Source organism: Molothrus ater, chromosome 6, assembly GCF_012460135.2.
Source record: "Molothrus ater isolate BHLD 08-10-18 breed brown headed cowbird chromosome 6, BPBGC_Mater_1.1, whole genome shotgun sequence".
Lineage (NCBI taxonomy): Eukaryota > Metazoa > Chordata > Aves > Passeriformes > Icteridae > Molothrus > Molothrus ater.
The window spans coordinates 21,960,427-21,982,226 of record NC_050483.2 but is presented as its reverse complement, the minus strand read 5'-3'; the positions used below and the strand labels follow the sequence as shown (position 1 = coordinate 21,982,226).

The 21,800-nt window shown below is 40.8% G+C and overlaps 1 protein-coding gene across 1 annotated transcript; it reads right to left on the bottom strand.

The window, feature by feature from the left end:
* Positions 1-2,791: 2,791 nt before the first annotated feature.
* ALKBH3 (alkB homolog 3, alpha-ketoglutarate dependent dioxygenase) lies at positions 2,792-21,472 on the bottom strand. The gene is made up of 9 exons (XM_036384885.2): positions 21,389-21,472; positions 20,008-20,120; positions 18,833-18,867; positions 17,909-17,956; positions 16,214-16,317; positions 14,953-15,041; positions 11,902-12,111; positions 4,750-4,848; positions 2,792-4,206 (listed from the first exon to the last, which is right to left on the bottom strand). The coding sequence occupies exons 1-9, from the start codon at positions 21,456-21,458 to the stop codon at positions 4,114-4,116; spliced, it is 861 nt and encodes a 286-aa protein (XP_036240778.1). The 5' UTR covers positions 21,459-21,472; the 3' UTR covers positions 2,792-4,113.
* Positions 21,473-21,800: the final 328 nt, after the last annotated feature.

Below are 21,800 nucleotides of genomic sequence, written 5' to 3'. Positions count from 1 at the left end.
GTGCAGACAGGACAGGCCAGGATGCTCCAATTTAAACAAATTATCCAGGTTGCTATGGAAACCTCAAGGATGGAAAAGCACTTTGAAAACAAACCATAGTGAGGTAGATTTCCCATCCATTCTGAAAAGGTTTATGACCAAAATAGGCAAAGTGGGTGTTAAGTGCTTTTGAGCTAAGGCAATAGTAGCAGCACTTGAGGAGGAGGCATTATGGATTCACAGCACCCATCATACATGCATCTTTTTTCCCAAACCCCAGGAGAACAGTCCTCTGTGTTTTGCCAACACTACAGTATGAAAATTCTGACTTCTTAACCCCCTTCCTGGCACCCTGTCTCCTTTTCTATTACTATTGTAGCTATAAATTACCATTTGTAGCTATACTAACCCTGTAAGTCATGGCAATCAGAAAAGACACAGGTAGAATTCATCTGACATAGATGAAGTAAAATTATCAAATTATCTATGGCTTTAAAGCTAATCAAAACTGAATAACCTAAAGAGTTCTTTTTCACAAAAAAAAAAAACAAACCAAAACAAAACAAAAAAAAAAACAAAACAAAAAACCAACACAAAAGAAAACCCAACAAAACACCAAAAAAAAAAAAAAAAAAAAAGCCCCAAAACCCAGAGGAGAGAAGCGACAGAACTTTTCTATTGATTTCAAATGGTGTAGGCTCAGATCAACCCACTGTGGCACAGAAGTGCAGTATTGAATCAGCAACACTCCAACCTCACCAAGAGTTTGTGCTTGAATATTCAAGTATTCTGTGACAAATGATTAGAAGTAGCATGGGAACAGAGTGATGCCTGACACCAGCGTGGTTAATTAATAATGTCATTGCTTATAGAGCTGCTAAATAAATGAATGGTTTCATATGGATCCAGGTGTGTTTTTTTTTCAGACCAGCTCCATCCTGCATGCTCCCTGAGAAAGGCAGGCTACTGTCCATCCTTTCCCAAGAAAGATTCCATTCATCTGCTCCTTATCATCAAATCTGAGGGCCATTACATTTTGGAAAAGGTGATGTCTGTTTTGGAAAAGGGAATCTTACCTGGGGTTATTAGTAGATTCCACCTGTTTGAAAGCCAAAGACGAACAATTTTGAAGAATGCAATTTTTGAGCATTTTTTGGAAGGGACACATACTCTGCTGAAATATTCAAGGACCCTTCCAACCCAAACCCATTCTGTATTTCGAAGAAAAGGAAAAAAGTAAACCCACAGTTTATATCTTCCACATAAAAATAGTGACAGAGAGGTGTTCTGTAAGCAAAGCAGCTCTCAGCAGCTGCTGCAGCCCCTCAGATGGATAGAATCTGGTGCAAATCACAAAAACAAAATCCTCTGTGAACATATAAATAGTATATTTTACTTTAGTGTGCTCTGAGTTTAAATTATTTTTCAAAAAGTTGTTGGCTGAGAATCTCACAATAGTCCTGAGAAGGAAGAAAGCAAGCTTTTAAACTGGAAAGTAATTCTTTTGGATGACATTTTTAGAAGCACTGTTTTCAAATCCATGTAACTAGGGGAAAGGTTTCTCCACCTATCTTTAAGTTAAAGAATGGAACCTAACTGCATATTTACCATCCTAAACATGCTGCCCTTTGCACTTGACTGCAACAGCAGAAACAGCTGAACAACAGCACAAGAAACGTGCACGTTGCCCTGGTCTCTAGTGAAAAATCTTTAGGTGCCAAGAGAACACCACCAGCTCAAGAACTCTCAAATCTCACTTTTGTGCACATCCATTTTGAGAACTCAGCAGGAGGGCCTGTAGCATTCAGGAACAAATTTCTACCGACAAGAAAGTCCTTGCAGAAAGGTCTCCTGAGGAGTCCTGGGCTGGGATCTCCTCTGCCCAACGCCATTTCCTGCTGTCCTGGCAGGCAGGGGGTTGCAATTTGTGCTACCTGGCTAGCTGACTTTTCTGGCCAAGAGGTGGGGGAAGGAAGGAAGGAAGGACCACAAGCTCCCAGCTGACAAAGAAACTTGTCCCCTAGGCCAAGTGTTCCCCTTGCAGCCAGCACACACAGGACAGGCTGGGGAATGATGCCATATGCCTTCCCCTCACTGTCAAACAGATTTGGATACAGTGAAGCTGACACGTGAGAGAAAGCAGAATGCAGTAGTCTCCAGCAACAAAAGGAGCACTGGGGGATAGAACATTTCTCCTATAAATCACTTCACTTCTGGGGAGGAAATCTTGGTCTTTTCCCAAATCAAAGGAAGTAAAGAAACTAAACCAAAATTTGCTAACATGACAAATTGAAACCAAGAAAAGGAGCTAAAAAACTGCTCTTCCACAACAGCATCAGCCTCCAGGGTCCTGCCATTAGTTATATGCCATAGATTCACTGAATTCAAATGAGTTGCAATTTCCACAAGCTGAGGTTTGGGGGTTTAAAAGTTTCCAACTCATCCCCATCTCCTACTCTTTCTTGCAGCCTGGCTGCTCTTAACACAGTTAAAACAAATGGAGCTTGTATGAAGTGATACGGGCAAAAGTGTTGCCTTCTCAGAGTACCTTGACAAATTAGCACTGTCCCTTGGTTAAGGACCCCCACTCTGTCAGGACTGCCAAACCTGGACACACACAGGGATGTGCACAAAGCTCCAATGACCCAAAGAAAGTAAATATGAAAGTGTCTGCCACCTTCAACTCTGATTCCCATGAAATATATCACAGAGCTTAGACGAAAGTTTCAAATGCAAGGAAATAACATTAAAATACTCCAAAAACATTTCTGTAAAAATTGGGATGAAAGTAAAGACATAATTAGATAATGAATTTAAGTTTTCTAGTAACATTCATTCATTTTAGAAGAATAATGTATGGTGGTTTAGGTAGAGAAGCTGTTTCTAGGAAATTATTCTGCCCAATTTCAGACCACAGGGAGTGAAATGGCTCAACATTTATGTCTTTTATGTCATCAATAACATTAAAACATAGGCATAACTAAGTATTAATAACTTGACTGCTCTCACCAAATAAGAACTGAAACCACGACAAATGCTGGCTAAGAAAATGCAGATATTTTCCCAACACCAATTTATTCTTACAGTGAAGACGGACATTAGCTTGCTTAACAAAGTTAACGTGTTGCAAGGCATAGAGTATTTACCTGTGCTTAGATCCTACTGCAGGTAGGCAGTGAAGATGGACCAAACCTATGATTTGATCCTGTACAGTGATGATATTTAGCTGCAGTAAGAACTTAATCACATAGGCAGCACTCCTGACTTAACATCCAGACTCCAGTCATGAGCCCACTGCTTCCCAGCAGCAGATGAGTTGCAGCAGGCAAGCTTGAAGGATTCCAGCAAGTCAGCCTGGAATCTGCTCTGAGGTGCTGACTGCTGATCTGTGGCAGCAGAGGCTCAAGAGAGATATTCTTTAATGCAAAATGCACTGACCCAGAAGCAGGGTCGTCAGATGTCTCTGTTGCTTGCCTTTGCCTTGTCCTGTCTACATGGATAAACAGTGAGGATAAAGTCTGACCACAGAGTGCATGGCAGAAGAGAGCCTTGACCCTCTGTTCCACTAGACACCAGTATAATTCAAGTAGTTATTTAAGCTATGAAACTGATTGCTTAACTGGAAAAGACCCTGCAACCTACAGATGAAAAGCAGTGTTTGCACCACCCTTTGGTGAAATGAGTAATACCCAGAGATCATCCCCAAGTGCAGCTTTCTCATTTCTGTACAGACACCCAGAGGTGGCTTTACATCACAGAATCCCATCTTGTCATTACTTCCAACAGAGATCACAACTTGGGAGTAAAGGAGAGACAAGACAAGGTGCAAACTATGTGCTCACTGAATCTGTCTGCTCCAGTTGGGACCTCTCACATCTTTCACCTGCTTTGTGCTCTTTTAAGAATAGTAACTGCTCAAAAACTTAAAGCCTGTGATTTAGTCTCATCTAGTAACATATAATTTCTGTCCACATAACACAGGCAGCTTCTGATTGCCAAAGGTCTTCATAATATCAACTCTTTTCCCCACAACTTCAAGGAACTCTGTTTCTGTAAGGCTTCCTTTAAATCTCTAGCAATCTAAGGCTCTAGATCTGCTCTGGGCGTACATCCAACAATGTCCAAAGTGGCTCTTCACTTCCAAACTCCATCAGGTTCTGGATAAATGATCCTAAATGTCAAGTTTATTCGTTCATCTCTAGAATGATACTCCTTAGGCACTCGATGCTGTAAGTGGCATTAGAGGGGGGGAATAAGAAAAAAAAAAAAAAAAAAGCATGAGCTTGTGCATTTTTTAAAATACAAGTCATCAAACAATTAAACAATGACTAAAACCTTCATTTCCTGTGATGGCTTTTTATTCATATTTCTTAACACTTAGCTAAGGTACAAAAAGGTTCTGACTGCTCAGGGCCACTGAAAACAAGAAGTCTTTGTACATTACTGTAGACTTCCTTATTAAGTTACAACTTCTGATATTCTAAATTTCTATATTGATTTTGTTCTTTTCACTGCAGGCTGCAACCTTTGTCACTGAACTTTAATGCTGGAACATCTGAACTGATTCCTACTGCATTACTTGGCACATGAAAGCAAATCCATTGTTTCTGTGGGTGCTTTCAAATTCTCAGGCAGAAAGTATTACCAATGCCTTGGAAAACAACTGTGCCACTGGAAGCAGAATGTCCCATACCTTCATGGGAGTGCCTCAGCAGATCTGGACAACTCCACTGCAAGTAAAGCACATAAACAGTGCCAAGGAGTTCTTACCTGCCAATCCTCCTGGGTGGCTCCCTCCATAACCAACAGAGTCCCATGATCAAGTGGGATCCTAATCCTTTCCACATAAGTATAGTCTCCATCCTCTTCCTAAAAAGAAACATCAGACACTGAAGAAGCAGGCATGTGCATTTGCTAGAAAACCAGTCCTTTACAGCAGAGCTTAAAACACCTGTGAGGGAGGAGGCTCTTCCAAGATCAAGAGGTCTCAGTAAACCTCTCTGCATCTGTATTTCATACAAAGCCCAGGAGCCGAGCATTTTAACGATGAAAAGAAGCCACTGTATCTCACTGGCCGGATGCCACAGGTAAAGTTCAACAACTAGTTCCTGGATTTAGTGCAAAATTCTGGAGTGAGGGTGCAAACCTTGTGGAAACATCTTAAACAGTTCAGTGTGGAGACATGCTGCAACAGCCACCCTATAGTGGTTGTCCAACAATTAACTACTTCATCAAAAGTAACATCTTCCTGCTATTCTGAATTTCTCTTGTTACAACATTACATGCTGCTATGGCACTAGCTGCTGGAATAAGTTTTTCTTATTTAAAAAAAAAAATCTTCTTTTCCTATAATATATGGTAAAACAAGTTGCATTAATCACCACTAAGCAAAACATAATGCTAAACTAAAAGGCAAATAATTTGCAAACTTTTGTTAAGCCTTTAGATTATGTGCAAGTATTTTAAAAGTCGAATATAACAACTAGACATAGTGACACACCCCAGCAGTGGTCTCACACATGCCACATTGAGTGGGAGCAGCAACTTTCTATTGCTCTGCACTATCCTTTCCAACTTGAAATCAGAGTTATACATTGCTCAGTGTGTAGCAGTCCAGCTTGAAGGAGGTTTGTCCTTATAGAAGTTCACAGCTTGCTGAGAAGCTCAAAATAATGGGGTAGAGTAACAAATACTGGGGAAATAATGTCCTAAACTAAAACAGTTTGATTTTCAGAAAATCACCAAGGAGTGTGTGTGTGTTTATAAATAAGATGCATAGAGAAAAAGGACTGCACTTCCTGAAATGCAAAGAGCTTGGCTGGTATCAAGTCAGTACCAGGAAACATTTTCTTATCGTCAGTGGAAACGAGAAAAAAAATTCAAAAATAGGTATTATAAACATGACTGCTGAGGAAAAGCAGAGAAATATCACTGCATGCATATTTTCTATTTCAGAGGATTACATCATTTCACTTTGTGATGGACAACAGTGGGCTTATTTTTATCCTTTGCTCATCTTAATTAAAAAGGAATTCTGCTAAGATAAATGATTTAGGAGAAAACATCCTTTAGGCTTAGAAAAGTCAGTATGTAAAAACAACAATTAGTTTCTGGTTTAAATGGGACATCTCTGAACTCCATTTTACTTAGAAAAAGAGATTATTATTTCCATTTGCTTTGCAAAGCCAGTGAAGTTAAACAAAAAGTTCTTACTTTCTTATGTGCCATTACTGTCAACCAAAGCTCCTTTCAGAACTTTTATTCCTAAAGATGATGTCAGACATACAGAAAACTCACTTGACTTTCAGAGGTCAAGAGGTTTATGAAGAAAATTAATTTTTGGCATTGAAGGTGAAAAGGACTTTCTGGTAACAAACATGGAAAGTGCATCAGGTGACTTCTTTATGTTCATTTTCTAACTCTATATATGTACCACAAACCCACCTGTTTACAAAAAGAGGTATAGTAAAGCAACTGTTCTGCTTTTTATATATTAGAATTTTCATACTCTTGAGTTACACATTCAATACAATCCAAGCTTTACACTATCCAAGTACATTGGTTAAACTTTTTTAAAAATCCTTGATTACAGTAGCTACAGTTAATAAGTAAGGAAAGCTCAGTGTGAGTTGATGGGAAGCTGTGAATACAAAATCTGTAAGAATTCCTGGACTCCATCAAGGTTGTTTTGTTGAAAATCAAAAAGAGAAAAGATTTAGTACAAATCTATATAAATCACCCAAGTTTGTTTCTTAAGTCTCAGTAAAGTTCATTGCTATAGTTGTAGGAAATGGTTTCTGGACAGTGTAGAGGAATCTTCTATTATAAGGAAAAGTAAATGGAAACATCCTGTAGAAGAATGTATAAATAATAATGCATTTATACAGGCAAATGATGCAAAATCATTTTCAATTTCAAAAGTCAGCATTTTTCATGGAGAATACTGGCTTCTAGTCTTCTGCTTCACCTATTTACCAAGTACCAAGAGCATCATCCTTACAAAAAGTTCAAATCTTGAATTTTTCAGATTTCATCTTGATTGTATCCCTGTTCTCCAGTATACATCTCTAGCACCAGCTGTGTAAACATCCTCCTCCACAACAAAGTATTCTCACCTACCAATACTTCTGCATTGAACATGTCTATTTTCACTGACTCTGACAAAGTCCTCACTGCAGTTCCTTACAGATTCAGTAATGATGAGTATCAGTTCTACTGCCCTTTGCTCACATAATGCACTGGTCTGCCTACACAGGCCTAACTTGAGACTCCCTCAGTCCTGCAGCTGAGCACTCCCTTCTTCCTCTCTGCTTGCCTACAGCTTCTCAAGCCTGCCACTGCTGGTGGACAACACCTCCTCCTCCACTGCAGCCACCACTGTCTGTGAATCTCTTTGATGCCAATCTGAAAGTTTAACCTGCTTCATATCTTGGTCTGAATCCCTGCTTATACCATGCTCCAGATTCCCACATTCATCTTCAATTAGGTCTGTTATGACACAAAGGGTTATTTTTCTGCTCTTGCCAGAAGTACTAGGAGAGCTTTACCTTCTGCTAGGAAAAAAGGACTGTGCTTCAGGGATTCATCTGAAGGACAGACCCATCTCAAGGCTGACTCTCTGAACACCAGAACATCCTGCTATTGTCTAACAGGTGTGAAGCTCCCTCCTTTCCCAGCAGCCATCAGTTTCCTTGGTTATAGATGGAAGAAGGGCAAGCAGACAGCTGGCTAACTCCCTCCCCAGTTCACATGGCCATTCTGGATGACCACCCAGCTTTCCCTATGGCACCCACCCCACCCTGCCACAGGGCACTAATAACCTCTCTGATTTGGCCTTATCATAAAGCAGAGCACTAGGGCTCAGGAGCTCAGTCCCTGGGTAGGGACCAGGTGCCCGAAGCTGGCTTGCTCACGCCAGCGCCGCGGGGCTGCCATCTAGCAAGCATGGTGATTATCAGCTCTATAGTGATTGCAAGCTCTCAGGATTTCAGCTCTGCTTGCTAGGTAGTGGTGCCCTGGGCTGGAGGCTGCAGCAGACGGAGAGAGAGGAGAAGGAGAAGGCGCAGGCTGTTCCACGGACATGGCTTTATTTGGGGAGGTCCGTGAAGGGTCTCTGCTCTTCTTCTTTCTCAACTAATGGGGTACAGTATGCTTCTTTTATAGGGTTGGAAAGGATCCAAGCTTGACCAATGGTAAAGGGTTAACATGACATTGCCTAATAGGGTTACAGAGATAGGTTAAAGGGTGGAGGACAGGAAAACAGGAATTTTCTTTTGCTGTTTCAGCATTCCTATTGTTCATATTCTCCATGGTGCTTTTCCTAAATCTATGGGGTTTACTACAGGGCACCTCCCGGTGGAAGGCAGGACATCAGGTATCATCCTTGCCCCCACAGTAACATTCCCCACTCAGCTTTCAGGAGGACACAATCAGATAACCTGGCCCTGTCTCAGAGTTGAGCAGTGAACAAGCAATAGTAGAAATGGTGGTGAGGCTGTACCAGAAACACCCATCCCAGAGAGTGAAACCAATTCCTCTCCACTGGCAGGATGAAGTCATGTCCAGGTGGGCCTGGGGGCTGAGGCTGTGTGGGCAATGGGAGGAGGTCACAGTGCCACAGTGGTGACACTCAGGCTGTAGGCAAGCACACGAGGACTCACTGACTCAACAGGAGCTGTGTGAACTGTGTATGAATCACAGCTCCAAAGCAAAGCACTTCTCTCCTGATTTCAGTGTAGGCAGGAGCTACAATGATGGGGGCAGGAGGAACAAGAAAGCAGGAGCAAGGTTAAAGTAAATTATTGGAACTGGAAGAAGAAAATAGAAGAAGCCACATCACTGTAGACTTTTAACCATGAAGTAGGCATCCAAAAAACCCTAGAAACCATTTAAAGCAAAGGAAAAATACCAGCTGCTATCATGTAATTGGTCCAAATAAACAGAAGAGGCTGTATTTAGAAAAAAGAATGCTTAAAAATTCCAGCAGGCAAAATAAAACTGTTGCTGGAGTCATGTTAATTCCCATGAAGTCTCCTTATTCCAGTGATGAATTTACACCTGAAATGTATTTGCAGCTTTTTTAACATGCACAGGGCTGAAATCCTAGTAAGAATTATTTCTACTTATCCACAAAGAATGCTTGGTTAAGAAGATATAAATAGTCTATGCATGTCTCTGCACTCCTTTACCCTCTATTATATGATGAAGACTTACCCAGTACAGTGCTCACCAAAAAGAAAAGCAGAGGACTGAACCTTTCTTTACCTCACCCTAGAACAATTTTCAGGATAATAAAAAAAAACACTTGAACCTAAGTAACTTTCTTTTCATTTTTGCCAAGTGAAAAAAGATTTCAGATTGTGTAATTGTTTAATATATAAACAATAATAATATATAATTGTTTAATATATAAACACTAGCAAACTACTAACAGACAATTGTCAAAATTCACATAAACATGTACAGAAAATGCAACCCATCAACACTACTGGTCATCTTTTCAATTACAGAAACAGGATTTTATTCACTATCAGGTTCATCCACATTTCAAGTGATAATCTAGAAAATATTTGTAGAGATACCAACATGAACTGAAGGCTCTGAAGGCTCTGATCTGGCACTCTTCAACTGCCCTTCACGCTGCCTATGTATTGTGGTACATTCAGTTTTGTACTCAATACATGGTCCCACACAGGAAACCATATTTTTTCCTAGGACCATTTATCCACAGTGATGTTCTACCATAAGTGATGTTCTCATCACTTGTATGTTCATTTTATCTTTCATCTCAAAATACTTAAAAGCACTTACAAGAACAGAGGGAAATGAAGGTCTTTGAAACCCTAAAATCTGAAATAGCACAGTGTTGGCCCTCAAACGGGTTTAATTTTGGAAGGAAAAGGATTTACTTTCTATTTCCCTCCTCAATGAAGGCTAACTCTGGAAAACTCAATGTACTGATACTGGCTGATACTGAAACCAGGGAGAGCCTGAATGCCTGTGATGACTGTTAATATTAATTCCTTTTCCCTAGATTACATTCCTCTTCCTGTAACTTGCTTTTTAAAAAAGGAATGATCAAACTTCAAAGATCTACAACCAGTTTTAACTTTCTCTTAATGAAAGAGAGAACACTACAGTACAATAGGGTATGGAAATTACTTATTTAGTACAGCCTGAAAGGTTGTAATTTCCATCAGAGCCTCTTGTAACTCCCATTTGGCAAAGCATCTATTGTCATAGGATGCTCTGAGGAAACTTAAGTCTTTGGGAATGTGCAAAGAATACATAATGTGTGCCATGTAATTATTAAGTATGAATTCCCTCAGGCACAGGACACACTTAAAAGCAACTATTCCAAAGATCTGCACATGGGGATTCTACCTCAAAAAAAGGTATGTCACTTGCAAAAGGGATACACTTCATAGCAAGACTCAGCTAGTCAGAAATATCAGGTCAAAGGTGTTAAAAAAAAAAGAAAAAGAGGAGAGCTTGAGGGATACATCTATAGAAAACCATCCATCTCTGGAAGAAATCGTGCAGTACAGCTCAAACAAGGCAGTCAAGTACAAATGGCACAGACTGAATTTTCCCTTTGCTAATAGTGGGTGTCTTTTCAGAAAATCTATAAAAAAGGTATCTTACTCAAGAACTAGGATTGATTTTTAAGAGAGAACTTGCAAAGTTTATAATGAAGTTTAAGTGTATTTTATTCTGATTCTGTTCTGATTGATGGGGAACACGGGGACCTCTAAAATGAATCCAAGCACCATTTACAGTTTTCTAGAGGAATAAACTTTCCAGCTGACATTTTATTATCAAGACAGCATCAGGGATACTTACTCATGCTATGCTCACTGACATAATAGACTGGTTATGTGATCTCATGCTCAGGAACCAAGATTAAATTCACTTCAGGCAACAAAGAATTTACAAGTTGGAGATCTGGTGAAAACTACAAACTCTTTGTTTTCTGGTTCAATTTCTGACCTTTTCTGTTCAGATTAGGTGACCAAGGTGACTCTGGATGGGCAGGCTTCAGTATGTCAGCAGAGAGTTTTCCTGTACGCTGTTAAAATTATCACCTCTGCTTTCTATACTACCTACTCAGAATAAATAGCAACACAAGCAGCTAGCAAACTTCTTTCCAAAGTGTCAAAGACTGCACAAGCAGAAAATTCATCTGAAACAGGACACCCTAAAATTGTATTCTCAACACATGTGAATCCTTTACTTGGATAAATACAAACTGGGAAATTTAAGCGCTCTCAAACACAACACTTTATCTAGAAAGGGACTACTGAGTCACCAATTAACTCCCAAAAGGATATTCCACAGGTCTCTTTATCCAAGTAGAGGATCTCTGTTTAGCCTGCCAGTATAGGATGTGACAGCTTCCAAGGCATTTCATGGAAAAGAAATGAGCTTCTTCCCTTTGTTCACTGTCCCTCAATCTGAATACACACACGTCAAAGTGCAAACACTGTCAAGAGGATTTTTACTTACAAGAGTAGTCAGAACTACTCTTCACCCCATGTACACTCTGCATTACATAACATTGTCCTGAGTTTAAGAAAATGCAACTCTGATTCATTTGCACAGTTTAAGTCCACTTCCAGCATCACTGATTTCATTTTAAGTACCAGAAAGGGCCCTTATTTGGGCAGAAGGCTGCCCAGGTTTCAATTCACTGCAGCACTACACTACACTGCTGCACATTATATCAGAGTGCTCCCATCCCCATCCTCAGAATGTCACGGTCCATGCGAGAGATTTCTTGAGCCCTACACTTATTCCACAGAACTTTCCAAGTTGTGCTTTCATTAACTTAGACATGCTTTAGTAATTAAGTTTCCTTAAATGGGGAAACCAATAAACCTGTTAGTAGCTCTAAGAGTCTCTCAGTGCGGTATGAACACTCACAGGGGAAGGTTTTTTCCTCATCTCAAAGGTCCGAGTAGCACCCAAGCTGAGTGAGGCAATGACAGGATTTTCCCCCAGCGATGGCTCGTTGTCACTGTGCCAGTCCACACTGTCCTTCTCGCTTCGGTACAGGTTGCAGAGCAGAGAGTTGAAGGTGTGGCCAGTGAACTCCTCAATGCGCTCCTTCAGCACGCTCAGCAGAGGATGCCACTGCAATCGGCACAGAGGCAAATGTAAATGCCAGGAACAGAAGGCAAAAACCACCAAGAAACAAAATACAACGCACTTTATTCACAATAAACTTTAAATCAAACAAATTACAGCAATTCTGATGATATTTTTAGAAGAGAAGAGGAATGGGTGGAGCTTTCTGCGAAATATTCGCACCTTACCCATCACTCAATACTAAATCGTCTCTTAAAACTCTGAAGCCAGACTGCCCTTCATACTAATGGAGGCAATCAGTGACTAAATGACACTGCTCTCAGTTGCCTGCAGCTGTTGACAGAGAACAAGAGGAAATGGTTGGCATAGCACAGCCTTCTGTCCCCACTCTGTTAACACAGCTTGTTGAGCTCAACTCATCACCTTTGTTTTAACTTCAACACTGTAACTCTTCAGTGGGTCTCAAAACCAGTGTCACTGGCCCTGGATTTCATCCCTTCCTTTGCTAACACCTTGCTGAGCCCACAGCCCAGGGAAGCTCTGTACATTCCATTACAACTCAGTCCAGTTATTTAATGTTATGAAGTTACATCATGACTTTCATCTGTCAGAGTGCTTTTAAGAACTTCACAAATATATAAAGAAAAAAAAAGCCAAAGCAATGTAGGCCAGAATTTTTGCCCATTATGTAAGCAGAAACAGAGAGCAAGAGACGATAAGAAACTGATTCCAAATCTCCCAGTGCACCACTGACAGAAACAGCAACAGACACCTGAGAATATTTTCTAGTATTCATCTCAAAAAAAACAAGGCTGAACTACCTTCTTTCCAAGCTTCCTCAAATTTAACAGGTATTTAACTTATTGGTTACACTGCAGGAGCCTCAACATACCATCTTTCTCTAATGGGGTATTTCCAGCTAAGTCATGCCTTCAACAATTAATCATCATGTGATTAATTAATTCTAGGTAAACACAGCTTGCAGTTATGGAACATAACTGAAAAGCAGTAATACCACCCCAAAAAAGTTTGCTTTGCAACTGGGCTGCCTGAATGTGCAGAGGAGTCCAACAAGAATTATTGAGGGCACTTTTCAGTGACCAACCAGGACTATATTTCTTCAACTCCCATCACAGAAGTATGTATTACTAAAATGTTACCATACAGTGAATTTTACAATGTAATTGAAAGCCCACTACAAACCTGCAGCAGTGGAAGTAGTTTTGTTGAAACAACTCTATCACTGCTTACAGAAAAACATTTTCTAATAACAAAAATCATTGAGGCACAAACACTGGATTATATCTAGAAGTGCTGCAATCACACCAGTTCTTACCAAACAAAAAAAAGGAGGGACACAAAGCTAATTACTCCTACAGATCAAGTGTTTAAGGGAATAATCAGTTTTGGCTGAGCTGTGGACTAAATTACATTTTACTCAAGATATTTTTGTGCTAGAAATCCTATTGTACAGGTAGGGACTGTACTTTTACACCACCCCTACTCTTCTAAGCTGCAGGTACTCCCACCTGCAAAGCTGTGTGAAATATCAAGTGTCCCTGTGCAGTGTACCCATAGATCTGCCTATGGGCAACTTCCAGCTGGGGAAGGGCTGGCTTCCAGCTATGCAACTTCTCCAGTGCATCTCACTGCCTGCTTGAGTTTCTTCCTCTCAGTAAAAAGCAGAAATATTCCAGAATAAAAGACAGAACCACAGCCTGAGTGATTCATTTAGGCCTTGTACCTTTTGGATGAGAAAAACAAGCCAGTGGCTCAATGAGTGCTAACTCAGAGCTTGATGCAAACTGAAATGAAACCTTGAATTCAGGGTATATGGGCTCTATCCAATCTCTGAACAGCAATGGATTTCACAACAGGCAGTTCTGAACTGGATTTAAATCATTAGTGTACAACAGAATGATTTTGTGAGGGCACTTCCAATCCCTAAAGCCATTCCGCTTTCAGAAAAGCCCATCTGAAACAGTACTCACAAATGAGTGCTAAAGAAATGCTTGTTTTTCCACCAGAAGTTCCATAGACCATAGAATTTTTAACTACAGTATTTTTGAGACTACGAAATCGTCACAACTCATCATGTTAAATAGTGCCTTTCCAACTCTTCCCAAACATCCCACTTTGGCAGCAGTTCTGGGACTTGGGACACCTTCCTCTCATGCTATCCAGCTTTCAACAGTGACACCTAATTACTGCTGTGGAAATTTTAAACAAAGCAATACCAAGAGACAGGCTGATGGGACAACAGGCTGAGAGAGAGAGAGGGGGAAGGAGAGAAAACATGAACAAAACATCACTGAGTCACTTAGAAGGCTTTTAACTCTTCCAAAACACTGTGGGAAATTACATGCTACAATCTGGAGTTGCTAAGCAGATGAGCTGCTCAGCAGCTCACAGATGTGTGAATTTCATAGCATCCACATAGGAACCAAAATATGCCTAAACTTTCATTTAAGCAGTATTGAACTTAAGTGTTTCTGAAAGTAACTATTTCAGTAATTAGTATTATGGTATCTTTACAGCAAAAAAATCAGTATTATTGTGGGCAGTAAAATCTGCCATACAAAGATGCTTGGAATAAGTCACACAGAGCAATTCAGAGTTTTGTACAAAGCTACAGCAACCCAAAGCAAAACTTTAAACTCTAGAGTAGTAACCTCCTTTTGACAATATTTGACAACTAAATCACGCTGCTCTCAGTCAACCCCCTCATAAAGTGTATTGTATAAAACTGACCACATGCCAGTAGAATCTGCTGCTAACAGATTCTCTAGATAGGTAGAATAGAGGATAGAGGGAAATTGTGTCTCTTGATCTCTGCAAAGGATTTCTCTGTAGACAATAATAAAACACATACAAACATATACATACATTTGGATTTGGCTGCATTGTTATTCTGGAGTATGTGTAAGGAAGTTCCCCATACCAGGATGTAAGCCGTGGTTCCTCAAAAGATACTTCTGAAAAAAACAGGAAGACTTTTTCAGTTGACTTATCAAACGATTTCAAAATGGAAAGATAATGCAATTCTGCCAAGAAACTTGATCAAAAAGATATTGTCCATTTACCTAAAGTTAAAAAAGCAGCCCCTTAACATAATGAACTCAAGTGAAGGAATTAAATTATTCAAAATCAGGTGTACATCTGCAGGAGGAATTACCTTGCCAAAATCTTGGAAACATATCAATTTTCTTACCCCTAAATGCCAGACATAGCAGAGACTGGATGAGTTACAGATAGCAAACAAAACTGAAAATTTATCTTGCTTTAAGTTGACTTGGTTCTGGTGCCCAGTAGGCTGGCCTAAGTTGCAAAATGCAGATGGATGCACTGGAAAGGGTGAAGTAGAAAGGACTGTAGCATCCTTGGGACACTACAGAAACAAAATGTAGCAAGGCTGGACACAATATTTTGTCAAATGTGTTCATGCTCTGTGGTGTAACACAAAGGTTAAAAATACTTTTTTGGCTTCTGAAAAGACTATCTTGGCAACTATTTCTCATGCTTGACAGGTAGCATTCTCCATTATATTGTCCCTTTATTGCCAGCCAACAAACACACAGGTTGAAGACAGTTTCCAGCCCCATCCAGTAACTGCTCTGATACATTATCTTACATCAGTTCCTGACTGAAAGCAAAATTTGGCTAGAACAGGTGCCCCTTAGTGAACAAATCCAGAATAGCAGCCTCTTCACCTACTGCATATTGCAACCAATAACTAAAGCCAAAGGAAAATGAACATGCTCTGCTGGGATTTTCAGTAAAAGAGGCAAAAATATACCTCATGAAAGAAACCTCCAAGAACACAGTTTTTAAGTATTGCTGGAAGATTGCGTGATAGTGGCCAGACTAAATCTTAAAAAATGAGTGAGAAAAAGAACTGGAAATGACAGAAGAAACAGTAAAATTCCAAGATTTTTACGACAGGAGATTTTATTTTGGAAATATCCCATTTAGCTGGCAATAGTAACATGATATTAGAGGTTGAAAAGAAAGCTGCAGTAGCCTTCAGATATGCATGGAAAACCTGCACGGAAACTTGAAGAAGTGGTAACCAATTCTAAACAGTGCACAGATTCTGGTATGGAATTGACCTGTGAATGACCTGAAAAGGTGGTCACACACTCCTTACCCTGCCTGACGTGAGTGCGCTGACCCCAGGGTATGTCTTGGAGGAGTTGCTCAAACATCCAGTCTGCTTGTTCTGAGTCAATAAAGCCAGGAATCAAATGAATCCTAAGGATGAAAAAGAAAAATGGAAGGAATATACACTTCTATACCTGCTTTGGGAAAAAACTTTCATTTCCAGGATTCCCAAAGGAGTTAGAAATGGCTGTAATGCACCATATCCAAAGTCAAAGCCCAGTACCCTGTTTCTGACCACAGCCAAAAGCAGATGTGAAGGAAAGAATAGAAGGGCTCCTGTTGAGTCTTACCCTCATCAAATGAATGTAATTTCTTTTCAATACTTATAAAAACATATGACAACCAGCAACATGCCATGAATTCCAGAATGAGCCATATGCTGTGAAAAATGGCATCCTTCTGCTTGTTATTAACTTTACATCTGATAAATCAGATAGACCTGATTATGGCATTACAATCAAAATTAAGTAAATAATTTATTCACCATCTCCACATCACTTAGAATCTGACAGCCCTTTATCCCTACTGCCATTTTTGCTCTCTTTTTCAAAGCATAAGGAAAAGTATTTAACATCTCCTATAAGGACAGTATTTAACATCTCCTATTTTTTCATTTCCATATGTACATCTAATATTTTGATTGGACTAAAGGTCACCCAAGAATTACAACCACTGTGGTGGGCTGCAGAGTAGGAATGCTGCTAACAGCAGTTTACTCTCACAAGTACTTCATGCCCCAAAGACGTCAGAGTAAGAGTATATAGTAAAAGAGTTAAAAAAATACACAAATGTGATTATTAACTTTCCAGAAATATATATATTCCATCAGTGTATTATGAAAACAAACTCCAGAAAATGCAGGATAACCCAGCTGACTGTGTATCTTGTCTCCTTCCAGCTGGTCAAAGCTTTTACTTTTCAAAATACTTTAAAGATTTATTTGCATCTTCAGAATAAACTAAGATGAAGGCACAAAAATAAAATAATACAATAATCAGAAGAAATTAAATACGTGCACAAAAAATTACTATGTCCTTGGCATTTTTCCCACTATTAATAAAAACCTATAAAATTCAAAAGAAGAGGCTTAATACTGATATTGCAGCTAAGTCAGCAAGGTAAAATGTATTTTAGTTAGTAGGAATCACAGAACAAGTAGGTTTTGTTTTGAAGTGCCCTGAAGCTGAAATAATTAAGGCATGGCATATAAGCACAAGGGACAATCCTGAGGTGACCACAATTGCCTGAAGTTAAATGCTTTCATTAGATTTATTTAAAACAATTCCAATTTACAGCTACAAGTTTTGGGCTGCTCTTAACTGTACAACAGACATCACACAATTGCTAAGACAGGAATACTGATCCAAATTCTCATCAGCAACTTACTGTGAATCATGACACAAATGGACAGAGCCCCTTGTCCTTATTCTGGAAAGAGCACCAGATGCAGTACACATGATAGGTCAAGAGATTTCTTTTTCTTCTCTTCAGTGCTGCTCAGAACCATCTCAGGCCCTGCTATGTGCACTCAAAAGTATTTCCAGAAGTACTCTAGACAGATGATGCACAAGAAGTGCCATGTACAGCTGATGAAGTCAAAACCCTCTGCAGAGACTGGACTTCAGAAAGCTGAGTATCACCACATTACTCTGCAAAAACCATTAACATTTCATCCACTTACCTAGAAATGCCAGTGGGTCCCTTGCTGAGCTCATACACACCAGGCTTGCTGAGGATGTAGAAAGGAAAGAGCCATCAGAAAGACAAACAAGAAATTATCTTAGACTGAGCAGCACAGACTAAAATTGCTGTAGACCTGGACTAGGCAAAGTTTTCTTTAAAAGAGAAAAGAAAGTTAGAAAAGGGAAGAACTAATGTCCTGGACATAAAGGTCAGAGTAAGGCAGCAAGGTGTGCTGCAGAAGCCAATGAGTTTGTGTGTACTTTCTGTCCCTCCCTTCACCAAAGGCTCTGTACAGCTTTAGGGCTCTTGGAAAAAACATAAGAGGGATGTCACAGGGAACCTAAGGAAGACAAACATACATGACTGCACTCAGATTCACTATGTTTACATTTATAGATACACTGAGAAAGAAAATTCTACCAAGTCAGCCAAACTGAGCCAAGCTGGATTTTCAGTATCTCTACTCCACCATACAGCACCACACTTTGTCACGCTTCATGCCAAAGTTATCCTGGGAAGATCCCCATTTCAACACAAAGGGTAAGTGACATACAAATACCCAGCTTCACTATGAAACTTACTATCAGCTACTTCTCTGAGTCCTGAAAGAAGCTGCCATACCAGCTATATTTCTGGTATATTCCAGAGTAAGTAATTTCTAGCACAGTTTACACTGGGACTGTCCCAGAAAAATGTACACTGCTAACAAAGGAGACATACTGGCAATTGTGCTGAACCAGAATGTTCAACTCTTCATGGTTACTGGCTTGCCAGCTATACAAAAGGCATAAAAACCAGTTAACAGACTTGGGCTCTCCTGATAACACATTCAGCTCACGATAAAAGGGTTAAAAGTCCACAGTTTCTACTCTTCCCGACCATGACAACAGTAAAGGTGCAGAGAAATCAGCAGGGTACTCACTCTATCACACCTGCCTCTGGAACTCTGCGCTCCACCTGAAAGGCAACGAGACAGTACACAGTGAATATCAAAGTACCTGGCACTCTCCAGTCAAACATCATCTCTAGTGACTCTGTGTAGCCACACACTGTGTGGCCAGTGAGAAAAACACACCTCAGGGCAAGAGGGAAGCAGTAACAGCTCAGCCACTCCCTCCTCACCCCAGAAACTCTCAAATGCAGCTACCACTGCAGCTGGTTTTTAGCCATCAACTGCCCCCTAAAGGACACTGATTTCTAAATTATTTAGACATCACAATACTTGATATTTATCAACTGCAATCAAGAAAAATCTTATTTTTATATTTATAAAAATATCCTCATGTAAGGAAAATTTCAGAACAACCCTAAGAAACATGAACAAACTGCAGGTCTCAGTCAAATGAGCAAAACATGAAAGATCAGACATAGCAGGAGCTTACACTGTAAAGCTGTCTGCACAGCTGAGATATTGCTGTATTTTGTTAAGAGACAGAGTAGTTTAATCCAGCCTTGGCTATCATTCTGCTTGTCTAAGGGATTTATGCTGCTCTTCTCTGAGCTCAGTACAGTTCTGATTTGCAAGGAGTTACTGCATTGAACCAACAAGAGCATCAAAATGTAGTACTATACAGATAGCAGGTCTCTGCCACGGGGGAAAGAGAATCTTCCCAGGCCATCTTCAAGGCTTCCAAGCCTAGATGACAGCCTTTTAAACAGGTCTAGCTTAGAAAGAAGAGTTCATTATTATTTTTCCCCCAATCAAGGAAGTTTCCATACACTGCATAGAGCACAATATCCTTCATCAGCTGATGGGACATAAAGTCTACAAAACAAATACCATGCTCTTCCCCTTTAACAAGTTAAGACAGACACCCCACCTGAGGAAAACAAGAAGAGCTCAAATGTGCTTAGGACATTGCAGACTGAATATTTAGTAAAACATATTCTTTTGGCTCTCTATAAAAGAGTAGTTTTGAACAGAGGGACCATAACCTTCTTTTCCCCATATACACAAAACAATTGCCAACTCTGTTTAACAAAAGCTCAAAGCTCAGCTCAGATTTTAAACAATTAACTATATTCTCAAATAATTGTTACCTATCATATGAAGTTTTATAACAGATAAGATTCTGCTAGTTACCCTGTAAGTTTTACCTCTGATGGCTTTTCAAAGACAAATTGCTTTTGAGTGTGAGGCTGATCTTTCTGTCTCCATGCTGGCCTTGCACCTGGAAGGGCAAGGCTGCTGGCCACGGGTGCCTTTGGTGCTAAAAGAAAGAAAGAAGGAAGAAAAGATCACATTAATTGAATATCACCATACTAAAAAACAGAGTTAGGAAAAACTTATAGAATCATTCCTTGGAGTATTCTCCTATGAGTCGCAGAGACTTCAGGAAATTGCCAAACCTAAGAGTCAAAATTGCACAGGAACTGATTTTTTTATATGTATTTATTCGTTATTAATTTTGTTTCCACAAACAAAACTGAAAACGTACTTTTATCTGAAAGGATGACATCTATAACTTTTCAATTCTAAAACAAACACCTATCACACACCAGCAGAAATTGCTCCATGCAGCTAAGCTGCTTCCCTCTGTATTCCTTTTCTTAGGGAAAAAAAAAAGACAAAAATATTTTTATTAAAACAGAATTTTTAAACCAGGGAGAAAGCAGAAGAGCAACTTTGGCACACTACTTCAGGTGTTTTATTTACACATGCAAACAAGCTTTAAAATGGGCCTGAAACACAGTCTTCACTCTGCGCAATTCAATGGGGATATTTTTTTTTTAAATCCCTTTAGGAATAGAAACAATGAAATGTACCTGTGACAGAAAATTGAGGCCACATGCACAAGTCAAAACAGTTGGCTATTCTCTTTCATGATTTAAAAAAAATCAGCTTGCCTAGAATGCTCAGTCTGCAGAGATATGGGAGCTTTATGGAAACTAGAATCAATGAGTGGAACATGTTTTGAGCATGTTCACAAAAACAAACCAGTCCCTCCTGCAAGACTGGAAACCTTCAAAGTGCTCCTCTGCCTCTGCACTCTTTGGTTTCAGTGTTTGCTAAAACCACTAAAACTCCATCCCTTTTCGCTACTTCTCTTTGTTTTAGAATGTTTTCCCGTGACAAGCCAAACGAAGGCACATAACGCGTTTTATGGATAAGAAGCGGCTGACTGTTCTTAGAGAAGTCCCCTGCACCAAACTCCACTCGTCCCATTGGAGCTGCCGGAGGTGCGCCCGACGCGCTCACCTCACCGTGCGCCTCAGCACACACCCGGCACCCTGCGCTCCGCAGCCAAAATCGCCGCACCGGGGGCACAGGCGCAAATTTCCACTGAAAAACTGGGTTCGAACACCTGCAGCTCAGTTACCGACGGGAACGGGGGGAACGGGGCCGCGCAGGGCGGTCGGAAAGTGCAGCCGGAGACCGGCGCCCCTGCCTGCTGCTCGCCCCGTCGCGCCCAGGCCGGCGGCGGAGGAGTCCGGGCCGTCGGGAAGGAAAGGAAGGGCGGCTGTGAGCGCTCCTTACCTGCGGGCCGCCCCGCCGGGACGCCGGCCCAGCCGCCCTGCACCCGGGCCCGCTGCCGCCGCTCCGCCATGCCCGGCCCTGCCCAGGGCCCCGAGCCCCGCCCGCGCCTGGGCCCGGCCGTGGGGCCGCGGCTCCGCCCGCCCGCCGCGCACGCAGGGGCTGAGCTTCCATTAAAGGCGCCCCGCGCCCGAGCCGCCTCCCGCCCTGCTTGTCCCGTTCCAACAGGGGATGAAAGTGCAGCCCAGGTCTTGCACGGCGCCGGGAAGAAAAACCCTCTTGGAACCAGCAAGGCACGGGGCTGAAGGCACCAGAAACCCCCTCCTGTTTTCTGACAGGTGCCCAGGGTAGTCCCAAGGACATGGACAGCTATTAAATGGACATTACCTCCACCACTGAGGTGAACAGACATCCA

What these genes read in the sequence shown, in the direction of transcription:
- ALKBH3 (XM_036384885.2), bottom strand. Translation starts at nt 21,458, where the DNA reads ATGGCGGAGCGGCGGCAGCGGGCCCGGGTGCAGGGCGGCTGGGCCGGC. An exon ending in CCAGAGGCAGGTGTGATAGA is followed by an intron (nt 17,957 to 18,832) that starts GTGAGTACCCTG and finishes CTACATCCTCAG; the next exon opens with CAAGCCTGGTGTGTATGAGC. An exon ending in GGACCCACTGGCATTTCTAG is followed by an intron (nt 16,318 to 17,908) that starts GTAAGTGGATGA and finishes TTTCATCCTTAG; the next exon opens with GATTCATTTGATTCCTGGCT.